Source organism: Ictalurus punctatus, chromosome 17 (assembly GCF_001660625.3).
Source record: "Ictalurus punctatus breed USDA103 chromosome 17, Coco_2.0, whole genome shotgun sequence".
Taxonomy (NCBI): Eukaryota; Metazoa; Chordata; class Actinopteri; order Siluriformes; family Ictaluridae; genus Ictalurus; species Ictalurus punctatus.
The window spans coordinates 16,291,158-16,310,894 of NC_030432.2; the positions used below are offsets into that span (position 1 = coordinate 16,291,158).

The following is a 19,737-nucleotide window of genomic DNA, read 5'->3' on the forward strand; positions in this document are numbered from 1 at the left end:
ATTGGAGGTGGATTAAAATTTACCATTTTTGGTTGTATTTAAGCTATTCAGCTTTCTTTCCTATAAGAAACTGGAATTGTTTTAAATGATATTTGCTACAACTATATATAAAAAAATAGTAGGTAGTATAATAATTAAATCTAGAGCTAAAAATGTAAAAGATTTTTGGTTTCTGCCTTTAGTGTAACACTAAAGGTGAATGTAGGTCCATAAAAAATGGGGATTCCTTTTACAAGAGGGATCCAACATAAGAAAATACATACTCTAAGAACTATTACCTAAAAATTTTGAGAAACCATTTTGTACATAGTATAGGTAGTGTAGATAGATAGCAATAGATTGTGATCATTATTAAAGAAAATATTACAGTTGCAGACATCCTGGCTTATGTCATGCATCCCTGGGGGTTCATGGACCCTACTTGGAGAACTGCTGACCTAGCAGATAATAAAAGTCATTCTGCAGAAAATACACTTTTAGAGTTAATTCACCACTTGGGATTTTGCTGTGTGGACGGCCAACATTGAATCAGCTTGGATCTAACCATAATTTGCTCAGGGAGTAGAGACTAGTCAGTTGCTAATTGGCTAAAATTAAATTACTGTGTGCTGGATCAAGTCTTTGTCCTTATGTCATGTGTTAGTAATACAGATGGGTGACAAATTCAAGGAAAGATCAACATAAAGTGTAACAGTAAGCTGTTGGGCCACCACGAACCCCCAGAACAGCTTCACTGTGCCTTTTCATAGTTTCTACACACATCTGGAAGTGTATTGGCGGGATGAACACCATTCTTCTAAAAGCTATTCCCTCAGTTAGTGTTCTGATGGTGGTGGTGGAGAGCACCGTCTTAACACGTCACTCCAAAATCTCCTATAGTTACTCAGTTGGCATTAAATCTGGAGACTGTGAAGGCCATAGCATATGCTTTAAATCATTTATGTCCTCATTAAACCATTAAGTCAACCTTGTGTCCTGTGGATGGGGGTGTGGTCATCCTGGAAGTGACCACTGCCATCAGGATAGAAATGTTTCGTCATAGGATAAAGGTGATCAGTCAGAAGAACTTTTTTTTATTGACTTGCAGTGACTCTAAGGGGAGAAGTGGACCCAAACATTGGCGGCAAAACAAAATGTTCCCAAGGATCTGCAGCCTTGTGTTTCCCCACTCCTTTACGCTGGGTTTCCTTTGTCTCCTGGTTATGTGTTTAATGCAGGATCTCAGAATATATGGACTTGAGCCCAGCTGAGGTGGTGGGGCATACCTGCTACCACTTCATCCATGTGGAAGACCTAGATACCATCCGGCAAAGCCACGAAGACTGTGAGCCTCTCTTTCTTTTCTTTTTTTTTGATACTATTTTTTTCTTCTCTTTTTCTTTTTTACTGTTTGTACATTTGCCTGAGTCTCAACAGCTTATAATTGGAAACTAATAAAAAATACAGAGAAATCAGTAAGCAAATACAAAGATCAATGAAAGTCTTTGTGAGGCCCAGTGCGGGATTTACCAGACAGGAAACGAAAGTTATTACAACAGAGCAGAAAAAAAAGTAGACAGCTAACAGGAGATGAAGAAAAACCTGACAGTTTGATTATACAAAAGCCAGATGCTCTCAGTGTCACTCTGCATCCAAAGCAATCCAAAAGAGAAGCATGAAAGCGTAAAAAGTCCAACAGCATTTTTGTCAACAGCGCCCCCTATGAACTGCATGTAACTTTCATTGAGGTGCCTGAATTCTGTAATCCTGTTATGATTTTTGTGCCCATACGCTTTTTGTTAATGTGTGTGTTTCATCAGTGCTGAGGAAGGGTCAGGTTGTGACTGGTTACTACCGCTGGCTGCAGAGGAGAGGCGGGTATTTGTGGGTTCAGTCGTGTGCCACTGTGTCCATCAACCACAAAGCACCCCATGAACGTAACGTCATCTGGGTCAACTACATACTCAGGTCAGCTCTCTAATGGCTTCATGGGAGATTTGTCTGCCCTGCGTCCATTTTATTTAAGAAGAGGGTCATTGATTGCCCTCTCATTGCGTTTGTGTGTGTGGGGGTGTGTATGCTTGAATGTGTCAAAAAAAAAAATGCTAATAGGCTCAAACAACTCAGCTCCTGTGTCTCTGTGAGTGTATGTGTGTATCACGAACACACACACATACACATAAAGCAGACAATAACCAGACGAGCAGGCTGAATTACAATGATAATTGGGCTGGCGATATATAATTACACCAAATGGATGTCAAGATTTTCTGGCTGAATGGTGTTTTAGTTAATTAACACTGTAATTATGAGAGCTAATTAACTTCTACAGCACCCTGTTGGAGCAGCCCTCTTAACAAGGGCTTTAAGTGTGTTTCTGCATGGAAAGGAGGTGTGTGTACAGTGTGCGTGAGAGACGGGGGGTGGGTGGGGAGTAAAATGATTCAATCCTCTGTCATTGTGTCTACTGTGGAGAAGAATACATGTTGTCTATTAATTGCTCATGGCCCTAATGGGTCATTTAACATATTTAATCAAGTGGGAGCAAAAATGGCACCTGTGATGTAGACTGATGTTCACATCTAACAAATTTTCAAAATGGACAGTTTGTTCAAATATAATCTTTCTCTGTATATTTCTCCTCTCTCAGTCGGACAGAAATGCCTGACATGCCACTGGATTTACTACAGCTCCCAGAAACCCTGAAAGCTGAGCGTCTTCGGGCAAGCTCTTCCACTCGTGATATCTCTCCAAAGTCACATGGTATGGCATGGAATTACAAATACTGGCATGTGTATGAACTCCTGTACTAGACTGAGCCATTTTAAAAAGTTTTCATTCTTCCATTTTTAAAATGAATACTTAATACTTCCATTAATACTTCTGTGGCTTTCACTAGGTTTGTGAAGTGGTTGCCAGTTTTTGTGCAACTCATTTACATTGCTTTTTTACCTTTACTTGTAAGGTGCCTAATACTGCTCAAATGCAAGGTCTCTAAATTACCAACATTTACACACTGCAAGACCTTGAAATTATACGGTTTTATCTTCTATCTAGGGGCACGGTGGCTTAGCGGTTAGCATGTTTGCCTCGCACATCCAGGGTTGGGGGTTTGATTCCTGTCTCCGACCTATGTGCGTGAAGTTTGCAAGTTCTCCTTGTGCTTCGGGGGTTTCCTTTGGGTACTCCGGTACTCCCCTAGTCCAAAAACATGTGCTATAGGCTGACGCTAAAGTGTCCGTAGCTGTGTCCCCCGCCTCCGAGTTCCCTGTGATAGGCTCCATGCTTCCCGCAACCCTGTGTAGGATAAGTGGTACCAAAAATGGATGGATCTTCTATCTATTAATACTGTGGTTTAAAAATACTGAGCCAAAACAGATACAGATTTTCAAATTATTATCCATTATCATATTATCCAGGATATCCATTACAGACTCGTGACGGTTTTTAAGACAGTGACGTCTGAGGGATCAGAGATCACGCACATTAAGTGGTTTTCAGCCTTGCCCTTTACGCACCAAGATTTGACCGGATTCCTTGAATCTTTTAATTATATTGTGCACTGTAGAAGGAAGAATCCCTAAATCCTACCGATTTGTCTTTGGGGAATGTTGTTCTCAAAGTGTTGGCCTCGACCCATCCTTGCTCTTGAAGGACTAGACCTTTTTTGGAGGCTCCTTATATACTATGATTAGACGATTGCCTCAACTGTTTCACATCACCTGCTTATTTCAACTTGCCACATCTCTATTAGTCCTAAATTACCCCTGTCCTGACTTTTTTGGAACGTGTTGCATGCATCAATTACAAAATAAACGTTTATCTTCAAAAAAACTATGCAGTCAATTAGGTACAACATCAAAAACCTTCTCTTTATACGTTTTTTGTTTAAAAACAAGTCAAAGTACATTTACAGATCAATCCTATTTGTTTTTACTTAACACTTTAAATACTGTCCCAACTTTTTTAGAAGTGGGGTTGTACATAAACACAGCATTTTTCTATATTATGTCAATTCTGTCTGCTTTCCAGGCCCGAATGGTGCCCAGCCGACGAAGGGCGGAGTTGGACGAAATGAGTCTGAGCGCAAAGGGAGAGACTCTTGCACTCACATTACTGCTAACCATTCAGATAACAGGAGGAAGAGGCCTTACCACTCCAGCCCTGAAAACACACCTCCACAAACAAGGAGACAACAACTCGAGGTCTTCCGGCATAGAGAGGACAGCCTGTCAGGCTCCTCGGACTCAGCCAGTGACAGTGAAGCTGAAGAAGACGAAGAGGAGGACAAGGAAGAGGAGTGGGAGCACAATGGCAAGAGACTGAAGACCGATGTGGGAGCCTCTAAGAAGAACAGTGAAACTGGGAAAGTGCGTAATGGTCGTGCTGTAATCCAGCAGCTGAAGAGTGTGGTGACCAGCACCTCCAGCTCTAATGTTAAAACTGAGCAGGAGATGTTGAGCACTGGAGTTTGTTCAACCACTGGAGGGCGATGGAGCAACACTCAGTCCGCCAGGGGTATAAATGGAAGCAGCCCCCCATCCCAAGATTCCGAGTCAGTCACTACAGAAGCTCCAGCTAAAGGTCTCTTCAGCCCTCCTTCACCCATCTCAGCTTCACCCCTGCCTAGGGAGGATCGCCTCCACGGAGGCCGCACGCCTGATTACGAGCTTCTTCAGAGACTAGCTGCGGGTGGAGCAGCCGGGCGTGTACTGTTCCACCCTCTTGCTCTCGGCCCTCCAGGGCCTCAGAGCCTTTACGCTCCAAGCACCATTCGCTACGCCCCTCCGGAGCTGCCCACTGCCCATGCTGAGGGGCCACGCCTGGACCACGCGCCCAAATCGCCCACTTTCTTTCCACACCTGCAGAGAATCGCTGCTCTACCACCCTTCAGCGGCTTCTCACCTTCAGAGCCTCCCTTCGCTCCATCCCTTCCCTTCTGCATGAACGGACTGAGAGGAGCAGCAGGGACAGATGAGGACTGAGAAAACTGAGACTGTAAATAAGAGAGAGATGAAAGAGATAGGTAGCACAACACTGGTAAAAAAAATTAAAAATTCTGAAGGAAATGAGAGGGAAGGGGTGCAGGATTGTCATACAGTCTTCCCAGCATCCTTTCCGGGTAGCTCATGCGTTTGCACAGGTCTTCCTCTCTCTGGATATGCAGGAAAAGCCATACTGTACAAATGGAGATCATCATACAGACAGACCCATTCATATAAAACTCCAGAAGGGAATATTTACATCAATTAAAAGAAATGGCCTTTTGAATGCAAAGGCATATCAAGACATTTGCCAAACAAGAAAAAAAAAAAGGATGAAATAAGAAAGCACAGTCCCTTCATGGAGTCACGACTAAGCCTCTTCTTTTACAGATTTAAACACTAGTATTTTTTTTTCTACAAAAACATGCAGTATTAGTCTCTTATTCTCATAAGCATACAGGAAATGAATAACTAGAGACAGTGCAACCATATTTAAAATATTTGGTATTTAAAGACTGCAAAAATGCAAGGCTCCAAAGCCCTATACACATATTGTGAACAAACTTACTGTCATGAACTTTAACTAACCTCTTATGTGGATTTAGGGTCAGTTTGGTGGGAGGGTGAAACCACTGTCTTTCATCATCATCCAAGCACCATCACATCCAAGCACTTACGTTCAAGCGTCTGGCTTTGAAAACATAGCACTTCATTAATGACCACACTTTCCCTTTTTCTCTAGTGTATGAAAAAAAGAAGTTGATAAGGCTGTGGTCAATAAAAAGTACTTTTTTTTATCAAACTGAAAAAAATGTGAAAGAATGAAGAAGTGGTCCTTACAGTTAAAACATTCAGATAAAGGCATACTACACTGTTCTGATATTCTGTGTGCAGATTCTTTGTTAACAAAAAAAAGGGGTTACGTGAAAAATCCTATCATTTTTATGTGTCTGTGCCAAAATAATCATTTTTAAATGTAAATGGCCATATGTTTTCACTCTAAACGATAAGCCTTTTGTGTTTTACTTATTAGTGCACATATGTTGTGAGTGAGTGAGGCAGTGAATCACTGCATGAAAGAGTGGGTGAGTAAGTAAGTCAGTGAATCACTGATTGAAAAAGTGAGTGAGTGAGTGAGTCAGTGAATCACTGATTGAAAAATTGAGTGTGTATGTGAGTGAGTGAATCAGTGATTGAAAAAATGAGTGTGCGTGTGAGTCAGTGAGTGAGTGAATCACTGATTGAAAAATTGAGTGTGAGTGATTGAGTCGGTGAAGCACTGATTGAAAAAGTGAGCCAGTGAATCAGTGAGTCAATGAGTCAGTGAGTGAAGGAGTGAGTGCGTCTGTGTCTGTCTGTCTGTGTGTGTGTGTGTGTGTGTGTGTGAGTGTGTGTGTGTGTGTGTGTTAGTTATAGGGAGGACACACACACACACATACACACGTGTGTTCTATGTTTCATGAGATTGTGGTCTCTTTAACTTTTTCCATCACTGTGAATCTAACCTTTTTATGTTGAAATGTTTGTGAAAACGCAATGGTATCAACATTAAATGAAAAGAAAAATCTGTAAAGATTATTATAATGATAATACAGATGACAGATAATAAACTCTATTCCTGTAGTGGATTTTTTCCCCTCTTTAAATTTACAAAGTCCATGTTCACATAAGAATAAACTCTAGCTGTACTGAAAGATTTTTTTGTAGAGCTGAGCATCTGTACATAGATTTTGACCAAAAAAATGGTCTTTACACTTGAATTACTGACATGAAAGAAAAAGAAAGCAAATCTATAACTCTTCTGCTCAAGTAGGAACACAAAATACTTAATCATTTTAAACATACTGAATAATATTAGAGTTTAATCTTCTCCACTCAAATCCGACCAGAATTTTTTAATTATGTGACACCATCAAGCAGCACACATCAACATTTTGTTAGTTCTGACAAGCCACTACCGTACTGAAATTACTCCACGCCATTTTTCTCAACAGAGATTCAAAATCATACATATCATAGGCTCTCTATTGGCCCACAGGACTGAGGCTCGTGAAAGTTTTTACATGATCAATTTGATGTGCTACAAATTGAGAGTAACAATGAAGAAAAGCATGTACTGCTTTCCCCTTCAATGGACTGACTTTTCAGCCCTGTTCATTTTATTCCAGGCTGGTCTGACTGTTGCTTTAGTTGAGAAAGCAGAAGTGTAGTTCTTTTAGTTGTCTTCCTTGTCGTTGTCGAAACAAGTAAAAAAAAAAAAAAAAAAGACAAATGCTACAGCTACACCACACATGCAGATAGGGAACAAATTAAAGGTAAGTTCAGAAGCTTTAGGGGCATTTGTTCCACTGCCATGATTTGGGTCCACTTAGAGAGAAGTGTCAATGCAAATCTATTGAGAGTTCTTCTGGCTGATCATCTTCATCCCATTGATCCTGATGGGAGTGGTCTCTTCCAGGATGATTCCTCCCCAATCCACAGGACATGAAAGATCACCGATTTGATGTGTATGAAAATGCTATAAATTATATGCTATGGCCTTCACAGTCACCAGATCTCGACCAAACTGAACACCTCTGGGAGATCTCGGAGTGATGTGTTAGACACCGCTCTTCACTCCATCATCAACATACAAACTGGGGAAATACTTTTTGTAAGAATGGTGTTCATCGCTCTAGTATACTTCAGGGTTTTGCAGAACCAGGGTTAGGGTTAGTTCTAGCTGTTTTTTAGTCACGTGTCTGTGTGTTTTTGTAATAAAAAAAAAAAAAAGTAGTCCCATATCTGAAAGAATATCTGAACTGCACATATGAAGAGCTTAATTTACAAATACTACTGACAGAAGAATTATTGAGTGTTCTACAACAACCTGTTTATCGACTGCCCTTATAACTGCCTTTGGATAAGCAAATTTCAAGTAAACTGGTTTTTGTTCTTTTCTCACTACAAGAAAATGTGTTCTGAATCTCTCTGGTAATCACACGTACTCTACAGATGTTACATAGGATTGGGGGGTGCTAATCTTTTCCTTCCACAATATCATCCAGGACACGTCGAGACATCAGGACAAAAACCATCAAATGTAGACTGAGTGAAGCGATATAGTAGCTCAGCTCAGTCTAACTCCAGTCATACAGCTCTAGTGTTTGTCATTTCATCATCCTCTTCATGAGTACAGCGATCTGAACAGCACTAGTGGTAATCTGCATATAGATTTACAACTCACAGCTTTGAAGCTTGCTCGGTTAGAAGCCCACTGTCAAAGTAACGGGCCGCAGGGTCGAGACAAAAGGCGGACAGAGTGATTGAAACGCGAGGCGTGCGGGTTATGGCAGCACTGTTGTGTTGTTTCAAGGAACCCCAGGGAGGGGCTATGACATTGAAGACGGGTTAAGTCCTGTTTTACATTCAAGTGGCAGGCCCCAGTTCATTAGTGTGAGGATCATTCCCTCCTGACGACTAAAGGAATTGCATACTAAAGAAGTAGAGTTGTTGGGTAGAAAAGGCGAACGACGTGTCGCTCCGTGCATGCGTGTGCCCGCATACAATAACTAGTGTCAGTGAATTCCTTTAGAAGAACATCCTCTTTGCTCACTCTGTGACAATCCTCAATTGTCTTGATCAATAGGGTACAGATGTCTTTGCTGTGTTTCGGTCTTTGTTTTGTCCTCTCAAAGTTTCAAAGTGAGCCTTAATTTCTCTCTTCATGAGATCTTTAGGTTTGACCAGACTCCAGTTGCAGACCCTCATCTTTTGTGAAGTCTGGTCAGGTACAGCTGGGAATGTGAGGTCTGGCCAGAGTGTGTGTTTGGGTGCTTTGCCCTTTAGCCGTGTGGAGGCCCCCGCAGACACTCTGCATGTAAAACAGAGCTGCGCAGTCAGATGCAGCCAAGGGAGGGGTGGAAATAGAGGGAGATATAAGAAGACAAGGCTGCAGGCCCAATGCTGCACTGAGACACTCCCAGAATCAGTAACGAACCAACTGCGCCAAAAGCAAGAAGTGGGACTTACAGGAGTTTTAAAAAGGCAAAGAGGCAATAGGTACAGAGGATTGAGATGTGCTTGATGTGCTTGATTGAAGTCTACTAAGCAGAATTGAGGCTAAAGTACCACTACAGATCATGGTGTGATAGAGTTCAGGAGATGCCCACACCGCATCTTAGTGATGAGGTTTGCGGCATGGTCTTTGCCAAGCAAAGTTGGGTTTCGTTTGTTGTTCTTTTTTTTGTCCCCCACAAACAAAGATGAAAAAATTGCAATGCTTATCAAATGCTTATGAGGCCTCACTGGTGTGACAATCAACACTGGACATCTACAGTAGTTTGAAGGAGAAAAAGGAAGCACGGAATTTTTGAAAGGCCAAGCTCAATCCTTACTACTTTCATATGAAACAAAGCATCAAGAAGGTTTTCTCTCATACTAATCATCTGTCATTTCCACTTAAACAAGTCATCCGAAATGATGAGATAATCACACTTGCACTGTTCACTCTATAGTCCCGTTTATGTACATATTCATAGCCTCATTATGTACAGCAAATAGCACTGAAGGTCATGCATCACCAGTTTGTAATCCCACGATAACCGTGCACACACACACACACACACAAAAAAAAAAAAAAAAAAAAAAAAAAAACAATGAATGTCATTTGGCAATCCAGTTTTTTAAAAATGAGCTGAATTTTCTATTCTTTTACATTCTGCTGTGAATGAACTGTACAGCTACAGTCAGAGAAAGCTCTCTTCAGTGATCGATGGTGAATTGGAGAATCAAAAGCTAGCTATAAGCCCTATCTAATGCTTTGTCTATGAACTTACTCTACATGACAAGCAAAATAAATAAATACATACTGAAATACAATTGAATAACTGATTGGATCTCGGCACACAAATAGTGTCAAATATGCAGTCTGACACAGAGGTAAGTGGCACAAATGTCAAGATATCAGAACATTTTCACCTTGAGAAACTAGCTCCATCAGTGTGTAAATTCTAGTGTTTTTTTTTTGTTTTGTTTTTTTTAAACTACTTGTAGTATTTAATGATCCTTTTAATTCAGGCAAGGGTCTGGAAATAGAAATACTAATATCAAAATGTCTAAAAATCTTAAGTTAAATATCTGTTTAGAGCCATTTTTTTTATCTGACTGAATTGGCATGGTTTTGTTGCATCTAAACCACACAACTGAACAAGTGCAAAAGTTGATTTCCAACGAATTTGGATCAAGAGGACATCCTTAAATGATCACTGATGTTTACTAAGCAGCAGAACACACAGCATCAACCATTAACCGAGTGGAAAAATGTTCCTGTGATTTAATACATGTACAACATACACTATAGGACGTTAAGTAATCATACTCTGCAGTGATCATACACCTGAGTATATACAGGGTATCTACACATGTTCTTCAGTCAGTGTGACCAGGGGCAAAAATAATTAAAAAAATGAATTAAAAAAAGACCCAAATGCCTAATGCCCTTCCAGCAGTAAGGTATTAAAGGTACATAGAAAAGGTGCACATAATTACTCTAGATTGACTATAAAAGAAAGGAGGTACAACATTGTGTTAATGTATTATATATAAAGATTGATTCGAAGCCCACGCTCATAAAGGACTGACAAAAGGTCTGACCACAGTGTTTTGTCAGAGCAGGCTCTGTCACTTTCATTAATATACAGCTAATTGTATTAAACAAATTCAGCTCACAGGAATTAAATTAAATATTATAAAAGTGTGTGTCAACGTATTGGTGAGCGTCACATATGAGGTCAACTTCACTGCTGCTTAAACACCACAATGAGAACTTCAGTTAACACTATAGGGCTGTGGATTGAAACAGCGCCGATTCATTTCATTTCTCTCCATCTAAAACACTCAAGAATAAGAGAAAGTGTACAGTTAACAGGTCAAAACAGGAAACACACAGGAAAGCATGAACACAAGAAATTTTTTTAAAAATTAATAAAAAAATCAAGATGCATTTATATACATGCGTGTTAACTTGGATATCCCGTTTTTCCTGAAACGAGAGAAAATCATATTTAAAGATTCAATTCCAATTCCACTGAAAGACAACCCAGTATTATTTGTAGATTGTTTTGCACGGTCTTTTACAGTGATGTTTGTTGGTAAATTTAGTTCTACTGTACTCATGCTCAATGCACGTGAATCGAAGAGGGCTTTGGCGGAATGCGCGTTGTCATGACACGTCTTGGCCCAAATCTGCAAAAAATCTGCGGCAATTTTGAAAAATTGCAAACTCCTCTGAATATTGCAGAGTTTGTTTGATTTTGCAATCACTTCTGCGATCACAAATCTGTGAAATCATCGAAGGACTGATTACTTCAACATTGTAAAGAATTGTTTCCTACAAGAAATGAGTTCTCACTTCGATTCCACATCTACGTCAGTCTCTGACTCATCACCTGAGGTAAAAATCCCTCAATTGTGACTTTAATACATGAGCCTCATCATCTCTTCACTCGACTGAGCTCTGTTCAAGCTAACACCGGTGGGGAAATAATCACTGATTAATCCAGTCAGTCCTGTTCTGTAGACTAAATTACTTCTTATTGTGTTAATGTGAAAGTCCTCTGCTTTTTTGACGCAGTGACGTCACAGGAGCATCGTGGACATCTTGAGAGCCGGTATCTGAATACAACTTAAGACTAAAGTTAGACTCATGCCCATATCGCTATGGCATGTTACCCTACAACTTGACCAAATCGTGCTATTCACTTTGCCAAGAAATTACACTTAGCTAGCAAAGTGTTATATTTGATTTGATCTTTATGCAGACTGACTGTTTTGCATTTGCCACCAGTTTGTTAAACAGGCTCCTTACCTTACGTCATCTTTGCAGAGAGAAAGTCTAGGCAGGGTTATAAAGAAGCCTAAATAAAAACATTTCCACATCATTTTGGTAAAAATTTTATTGTTTTCTTAAATTATGGATGTCAAAATATATTACTAGCAGAAAAACACCATTTTGGTTGTTATCCTTTTTGTCTGTTTTCCAGAATATAACTGGAAAATACTTTACTCTGGAAGGGATTTAGTTTTATTTCAAAGCCATAAAGTCAAGGCCCTAGATCAACAATAGAAACTCTACAGGCAAAAGCAGGCAGCCATTAGAACCACTTTGCAACTATACACTTTTGGGAGGGTGGGGGGTGGGGGGGGGCAAAGGTCCCTAAAGGTTTTTTGACAGTTACATCTACATAGATCTCTCTCTGAAAGGTAAACACTCGGTTGTAGGCTTCCAAATAAAAACATAAAAGTTTCCAGAGATAAATAAGCTGCAAAAACCTTTCAAGAGTCTAGATCTAACATTTTTTCCACTAACAGTGTACAACAGAATAAATAATAAAAGTGAAGAATCACCAGTGGTTACTTCTTATAAGTAAAACCTCCGTCATTCTAATCCACCTTTTGCTGATTTGGAGAAACGTGTACTTTTACCATTAATTCTAGTACTGCACCAAGCACACAGCTGTTAAAACCCACTTCAAAACCAAAACTAATGGACTTCAAAACAACAGTAATGGAAGACATACCAATGTCTTGAAACTCAAGTTCTTTTAAGTGCTTGAATACACATTAGCATGCAAATGTATCTGGTTAGTTTCCTTAATTCAGGCTTCGGTTGACATTTTTCCAGCCTGGATATTAGCTCCGCCTCCTGACACAGGAACTATCAGCTCTGCACCCTTACCTTAATAGGCAACTCACAAGGTAAACACTGTTTGAACACATCGGGTGGGATCAGACAAGGGTAAGCAGGACGTCTTCTCAGTTTTCTCTGCAACTGCAATACCTAATGCAGACAACAGAGTGCTCTAAAAATTACAAACTGCTCCTTTAAGGTAGACTACCCCTCATCCAAATCCTTCTGAAAACCTAGAGAGCCTTTTTTTTTTTTTTTTTTTTTTTTAAACCAATTCAGTGACAATAACTATGGAACTGATTTAGAAACTGGATCCACAACAAAATGATGAAATATTCATTTAAGTGGAATATTTCCTGATAAGTTTTTAAGTGCTTCACATAGATATAATACAGCTTATAATATTTATACACAGCCACACATATACACTAATTTATCTATATTGCAAAGAAAAGAGTACTCATGACCTTGATCCTTGTACACCCAGACCAGGACAAAGACCAGTTTACAGTATAACTATCAAACGTCCCCATCTTCTCCAACATGAAAATAAACTATATTGTCTTTCGATATTTACGAACAGGATCAGAATTCGGATCCAAGCACAGAGCTCCAGAGCGTAGGAGTCTCTTCATTACTTCTCTTGGCCTCTCTCGCTCCCATGGCGTCCGTCTCGCCGAGCCTTACACTCTGCACACTCGCCTCCATCGTCAGCACCTTCCTCCTCCTCGTCGTCCTCCTCGTGGATAATTTCTACTTCGAGGCGGCCGATGTAGAGGGAGACGGCACACAGCCAGAAGAGGGCAGCACTGGACACCACGGCTGTGTGGAGCAGCACAGAAGGCAGAGAGAGCAGCATGATTCTCCTCAGAGACAGCAAACTGGCTACGTAGGAGCCTCCGCCGAATGACACGCACAATCCACCCAGGATGAAAAAAGCTTTAAAAAAAACAACAAAAAAAGGATGAAAAGTATATACACAACACAAATCTACAGAATTTGCAATACTTATTCAAAGCTCTAGCCAAAGCTGTAAGCAAAATATTGACAAAAAATTAGAATTCTTGTTGAAAGAAATGTTGAATTCTTAAATATTTACAGCTGCTTGTGTGATGGACACCCAAATGAATCATGTGTCAATGTGATTTAACAAAGAAAAATATAACTGCTGATATGGTGAAGCTTTCTGTAAGGAGACATTTATGTAACATTTATGGAAAGTGTTTCCAGTAGCACTAAGTTTTCCTCTTACTCTCAATACATTCGTTTCCTCAGTAACATGTCAAGCTGCATATATTTTGGTCTTATTAACTTAGAGAGTGTGAGAGAGAAAAAATATATCAGTAGTAGAATAGACAAGGAAATAAGAGGAAAAGAGGAACTAATAAGTAGTACCATATCCTGCTTCTCTTCCTACGTCACTCTGCACAAAGGCAATAACTCCGATCCCGGTAGAAAGCAAACCATTTCGGAACCATGACAGGAATCCTGAAATAAAACACTAACTTTTACAATGCCTTTGATACTACACACTACTCCAAGGACGACTTTTTGAGGTGAGACAAAACAGTAGGCTAAAATGGCTGGGTTTAACTACAAATTAGAAAACCAGTCTCAGTAAAGGGTGTTCTTTTAATTACTATTAATAATAATAATAATAATAATAATAATAATAATAATATTAAAAACCATCGGAATTGAAAAAAATATTTTAATCAGATGTGTTCTGCTCAACATATTTGAGATGAGCACTAATCAATTTTTGTTGTTGTTGTGGATTTAACTGGAAATGTAAATGTTGTGGTTTGGGATGAAGCTCATTTCCAGGCTGGAAGCCTGTAACAGAAAAACCATCCAAATCCAATCCAGTAGCATGCCAATATTGAGAAGCTCTATTTTTTTTTCCGGAAACTTGTGGGAGTTTTTTTTAACAGCAGGCAAAACACCAAAAACTAGCTCCACAAATTCAAGCTAAATTGCTGAGCCAGTCAGTGGAAAAGCGGTTCACAAGAACCTCTCAGGACAAAGGTGGAATCTTTATATGATGGGATTGGTGCATAACCAAGTATCTACTAGAATGTTAAAAAATAATAATAATTAAACAGCAGATTAAGAATCTTTTAAACATTTAAACATTTTAAAAAAACTTTTAAACATTACAAACTGTACCGTTAAAACAACACTGGTTATGAGACCGACTAGTGCTCACGTTAGATAGGTAAAGTTCACTCACCGGTTTCATGTGACTTCCTCAGCATCTGTGAAAAATCACAGCAAAGAAAAAGATGATGGTTAAAAGTTCACTCACTACTGTACACCCTTTTATTCTCCATGTAATACAGATGACACACTCACCTGTATTTACACATTACCCCTTTCACCTGCACCTTTGCAAGCAATGTTTACATTAACAATACTTTTAAGTTGCATAAATTTTAGTAATAAATTCCCCTGAAAAAATGTATGCCTTCAAAACATTGAGCTGTGTGCTGAATGGTTGACTTACTTACTACAAGAAAATAGTTTTGTTTTTTTTTAATTAACCCTTTATTCCTTCATTCATGTAATGATGGAAACATTGACTACCTCTGTTTTGATGGATGATGTTAGCAAATTTCTAATTTCACTTCACAGTATAAAGATGATAGGCAACATCGCTGACTGAACAATACTAAAGTTTCCCTATTTGTCTCTCGTCTTCATTCCTGAGTACAGTTTTTTTATTATGCACCTATATTCCCTCAAATCTCAAATGTAACATATTTGAATAAGACTCGCAGCTCAAGGCTACCCATTTGATCCCAACCTGAACTTACTGCATGTGTGGAATCTCTCATGTTCTCCCAGTGTCCATGTGGGTTTCCAAAAACATGGCTACATGGAGTGTGTGAACATGTGTACATGTGGTGCTCTATAATGGACTAGCATCCCATCCAGTGTTTGTCCTCGCCTCACGCTTCCACTCCACCATGAATAAAGTGCTTATTGAAGATGAATGAATCATAATATTGCTACATAATTATATGGTTGCAAAATATGAATGCAACCAGAGTCTAAGTAAATACATGCACAAATAAGGCACCATAGTATACAACCAAGTTTATGCATGCATATGAACAGGGACTTATTAATGCAAAAACAAACAAACAAACAAATGATTCTATTGAATTAACTGAGGAAGCCAAACGGCACCAACAAAATTAAACACTATTAAACATGCAAATGTGTTGAACAGCTTAGCACATAGCCTACTACTCTACTACACAGTATGTCAAAATAGTAGGCGTCAACAGTACTGTTAATGGTACAACATAAGGACTGTGCTATCTGTGCAGACTGATTCGTGCACACTGAGTAGTGCAGTAGTTGCACAGTCTGAGAAAGCGAAACTTAGTCAACAAGCGCCTCTAGCCGGTCAAATGCGATAGCAAATACAGAGATTTAAATCCTGTTTTTCACTTTACAGAGGCAAGAAGGTTAAATTTGAACTTGAATGTATATTCATGCAATTTATTCATTTAAAAAAACTGCATATACCAGCGCATCCGCCTTGTCCAGTTCAGTCAGGTGTTGTTGTTCCAGTGGTCGTGTTTTCCCCCAGGCTCCTTTCTCCGTCAGCCAGCGGCTCTGGGCTCGGTGGATCCGCCGCCAGGAAGTCAACATACACCGCGGCCCGGTGATCCTCATCATCCCGCTACACAGTGGAGACACACTCCGATACAACCGTACACAAGACCTCCAGCTCAGAGACGCCATGACTGAGTAAAGCAGCACCTTTCTGCCACCTCTGACCTTTTCGCCTTCCAACGACTCTGCTCAAGAGGCGCGCTGTCTGTCTGTAACACACCGGAAACACCAACAGTGCCATCTACAGGACCGGTGTTGTATCTCTGTGTATTTTATATTTTATGTACTGTATATATATTGGGACGCTGTGTAAAATGTAAATAGTAACAGAATGCAAAGATTTGCAAATCTCATAAACCCATATGTTATTTACAATAGAACATTGAAAACATATCAAATGTTTAAACTGAGTAAATGTACATTTTTAAGAAAAAATAAGGTAATTTTGAATTTCATGGATGCCATTTTTGCCCAGTGTCTTTCTGATAGTGGAGTCATGAACATTGACCTTTATTGATGCAAGAGAGGCCTGTAGTTCCTTTTATGTTGTCCTTGGCTCTTTTGTGACTTGCTGGATGAGTAATTTCTGTGCTCTTGGAGGAATTTTGGAAGGGTGGCCGAGATGGACAGTAGCACAGTGGAATCGTGCTTTGTGGTCTGACGAGTCAACATTTCAAATAGTTTTTGGACAAAACAGCCGTCGTGTTCTCTGGGCCAAAGAGGAAAAGGACCATCCAAGCTGTTATCAATGTCAGGTCCAAAAGCCAGCGTTTGTCATGGTATGGGGGTGTGTCAGTGCCCATGGCATAGGTAACTTGCACATTTGTGAGTGCACTATTAATGCAGAAAGATATGTACACATTTTGGAGCAACATATGCTGCTATCCAGAGCAGGACAACACCAAACCACATTTTTTAAATATAGTACAGGGTTTGTTTGTTTGTTTGTCTTGTTTGTTTGTTTAATTGTTTTGCATTTTCCATACTGTCCCAACTTTTTTGGAAATGGGGTTTTGTGTGAATATATATATATATATATATATATATATATATATATATATATATATATATATATATATATATATATATATGCTCTGAGCAAAGGGGGGAAAGCCTATTTGCATTGCCTACATGACTTTTTCTATACTTGTTTTGAGATTTGTATTAAACTCCTGTAATTCAAATGACCATTCAGTTAGGTTTATAGCTAATAATTAGTTGCGTTCAACGTGTTGGTTACATAAATATATATTTTTTTCAATGGACACCAAGACCTACTGTCCACTGTAATGGACAATAATACTGATATTGATATTAGATCATGATTTTGTAATACATCATTAAAAATTGTTCTAAACATAGTTTAATTTATTTTTTACAAAGTCTTCCTCTTTGGTTGGAGTTATACTTTATTTCAGTGTGCTGGATTTAGTCATTAAATTCAGTAGGTTAGGCCATGATGACTGGCTGTTAAATGTCCATTCTGATGAACAACAGGTCTCAAGTGGTTTTATATCTTTCAAAACGACCTTTAAAAAAAAGCTTATACACTCATGGTCCACTCTAATAGGAACACATGTACACCTGCTCATTCATGCAGTTATCCAAACAGTCAATCATGTGGCAGCAGAACAATGCCTAAAACCATGGATACAAGTCAAGAGCTTCAATTAATGTTCACATCAAACATCAGAATGGCATGGGTGTTGGTGCCAAATGGGCTGGTTTGGCTATTTCAGAAACTGCTTGTCAGTATCTAGAGCAGTGGTTCTTAACCATTGCTGCGCAGAGCGATCGGAAGTGGGGCGCAAATTCTTTTCAAGAAAAAACAAAAACACAGACATGGCATCATTTGTGTACTCGGTGTATTATATTGCTTTTCAAATAGAATGTGCATAAATGAAAAAACCCGCGTTCCCTGTCCCTCTGTATTTTCTTTTTGCTTGGGAGAGGCAGAGTTTAGCCCGCCTTTTATCTAGCTGTCAGTGCAGACCAGTGGTGCCAACTTAGCAACTTTTCAGACCCCTTTAGCGACTTTTTTGCAACAACAACAACAAAAAAAAAAGCGCCCAGCGACAAATCTAGCGACTTTTTGGACAAACCTTAGCAACTTTCCTAATGTGGCCAGTACTGTCCTGCAAGCACCAGCTCTTGCTTTCCCTCTGCACTCACACCTCTCTCTGCATCTGCTCTGTTCAGTGAGGGGCCAAGAGCCGGAGATTTAACAATGTCATGGATAACGAGACGCGCCCTTCATCCCCATTTAAATCATTCATATGCGAATGTTTTTACAACACAAGACGAATGAAATGCGACGTGTTTTACATGTAAAATAGTACAAGCTATTACAGCCTAGTTCTCTTGTTCAAAGTAGTTATAGTGTTCAGAAACAGTTTCTATCATTCATGTTCCATACCTGTCCGTTATATAGTTTTATAAGTTATTTTGAAAAAATCATAAAAGTTATGAAAAATAATTTTTAAAAAGTACAAAAACACAAAAGCGGAAACAAATCTATCTATCTATCTATCTATCTATCTATCTATCTATCTATCTATCTATCAAAACGGATTATAGATTAGGTGTGTATGTATTTACATATTTATATATATGTAAACTCTGCTCCAGAGTTTACACAGAATGGTGAATAAGTGTTCCTATTAAAATGGACGGTGAGTGTATAACGCCACTGTAACGGGTATAGTTTCAAAAACCTCACAATATCGCAATTAAACAATAAGTCCACAGGTGACGCTGTTTACCAGCTAAACAAAATAGGCACTGGCAAAGAAATTTGAGCTTGTATTTAGTTACAAAACTACACGCAGGGGCTTACCCAGTGTACTAGAATTGGTGGATTTCTGTGGCTATTTTTGATAAGTAAACGACTCGTGGAATTGAACTAATAAATGTTTAATACATGTATGCATAATAAATGTTTGTCTAGACGACTCAAGACAGGGTTTTTATCAAAATAAGATCAGACCAAAAATTCTCTCTGTGTTACATCACAAAATGTACACTTCATTTATGTCTTTTTGTTCCTAATCCTGAAATGTAGAGCTTTTACATGGATACAATTTATTAATTAATCATTATAATACATCTTGCAATTTATTATCCAAAAGTTATTTCAAGTATAAACCAAACTTTGGAATATGAAAGTAGGCAAAATCCATTCCAAAGAGACTACATAAGTCATGACGATATTCAGATATTTAATTATAAGCAGATCAGCTATTTCCTCAGTCTTTGATTTAATGCTACTATACATTATTAAGTCACTATTAGGTGGGTCTGCTTTTTTGTGTCTATAGACTATGGCATTCCTGTCTGTTTGTCATTGATGACAACATTTCAGATTCTGAAAGCTTGAGGCCAGAAAAGGGTACAACACCCACAATCCACAGAGCACTACTGGACAAGGTTTCTTTTAAACTGTAGCAATCAACATATCAAAACTCAACAGAAAAATGT

General features: G+C 39.0%; 2 protein-coding genes across 4 annotated transcripts in view; one reads left to right on the plus strand and one right to left on the minus strand.

Annotated features, from left to right (window-relative positions):
- Positions 1–4,983, plus strand: part of npas1 (neuronal PAS domain protein 1) — a 41,698-nt gene extending 36,715 nt beyond the window's left edge. For both annotated transcript variants that reach the window (XM_053687414.1, XM_017490351.3), the window contains 4 exons: positions 1,218–1,324; positions 1,800–1,947; positions 2,630–2,742; positions 4,012–4,983. In XM_053687414.1, the coding sequence (XP_053543389.1) occupies positions 1,218–1,324; positions 1,800–1,947; positions 2,630–2,742; positions 4,012–4,964 (1,321 nt within the window). In that variant the 3' untranslated portion in view covers positions 4,965–4,983. The remainder of the gene's footprint in view (positions 1–1,217; positions 1,325–1,799; positions 1,948–2,629; positions 2,743–4,011) is intronic.
- A 6,898-nt stretch (positions 4,984–11,881) lies between these two features.
- tmem160 (transmembrane protein 160) lies at positions 11,882–16,470 on the minus strand. Of its 2 annotated transcripts, XM_017491745.3 has the most exons (4): positions 16,171–16,463; positions 14,867–14,891; positions 14,029–14,121; positions 11,882–13,572 (listed from the first exon to the last, which is right to left on the minus strand). In XM_017491745.3, exons 1-4 carry the CDS (start codon positions 16,387–16,389, stop codon positions 13,268–13,270), a joined length of 642 nt encoding a protein of 213 aa, XP_017347234.1. In that variant the 5' UTR covers positions 16,390–16,463; the 3' UTR covers positions 11,882–13,267. The 2 variants fall into 2 exon arrangements, with proteins under 2 accessions (XP_017347234.1, XP_047017317.1); XM_047161361.2 differs by lacking the exon at positions 14,029–14,121 and having other exon boundaries at positions 16,171–16,470.
- Between the last annotated feature and the right edge of the window lie 3,267 nt (positions 16,471–19,737).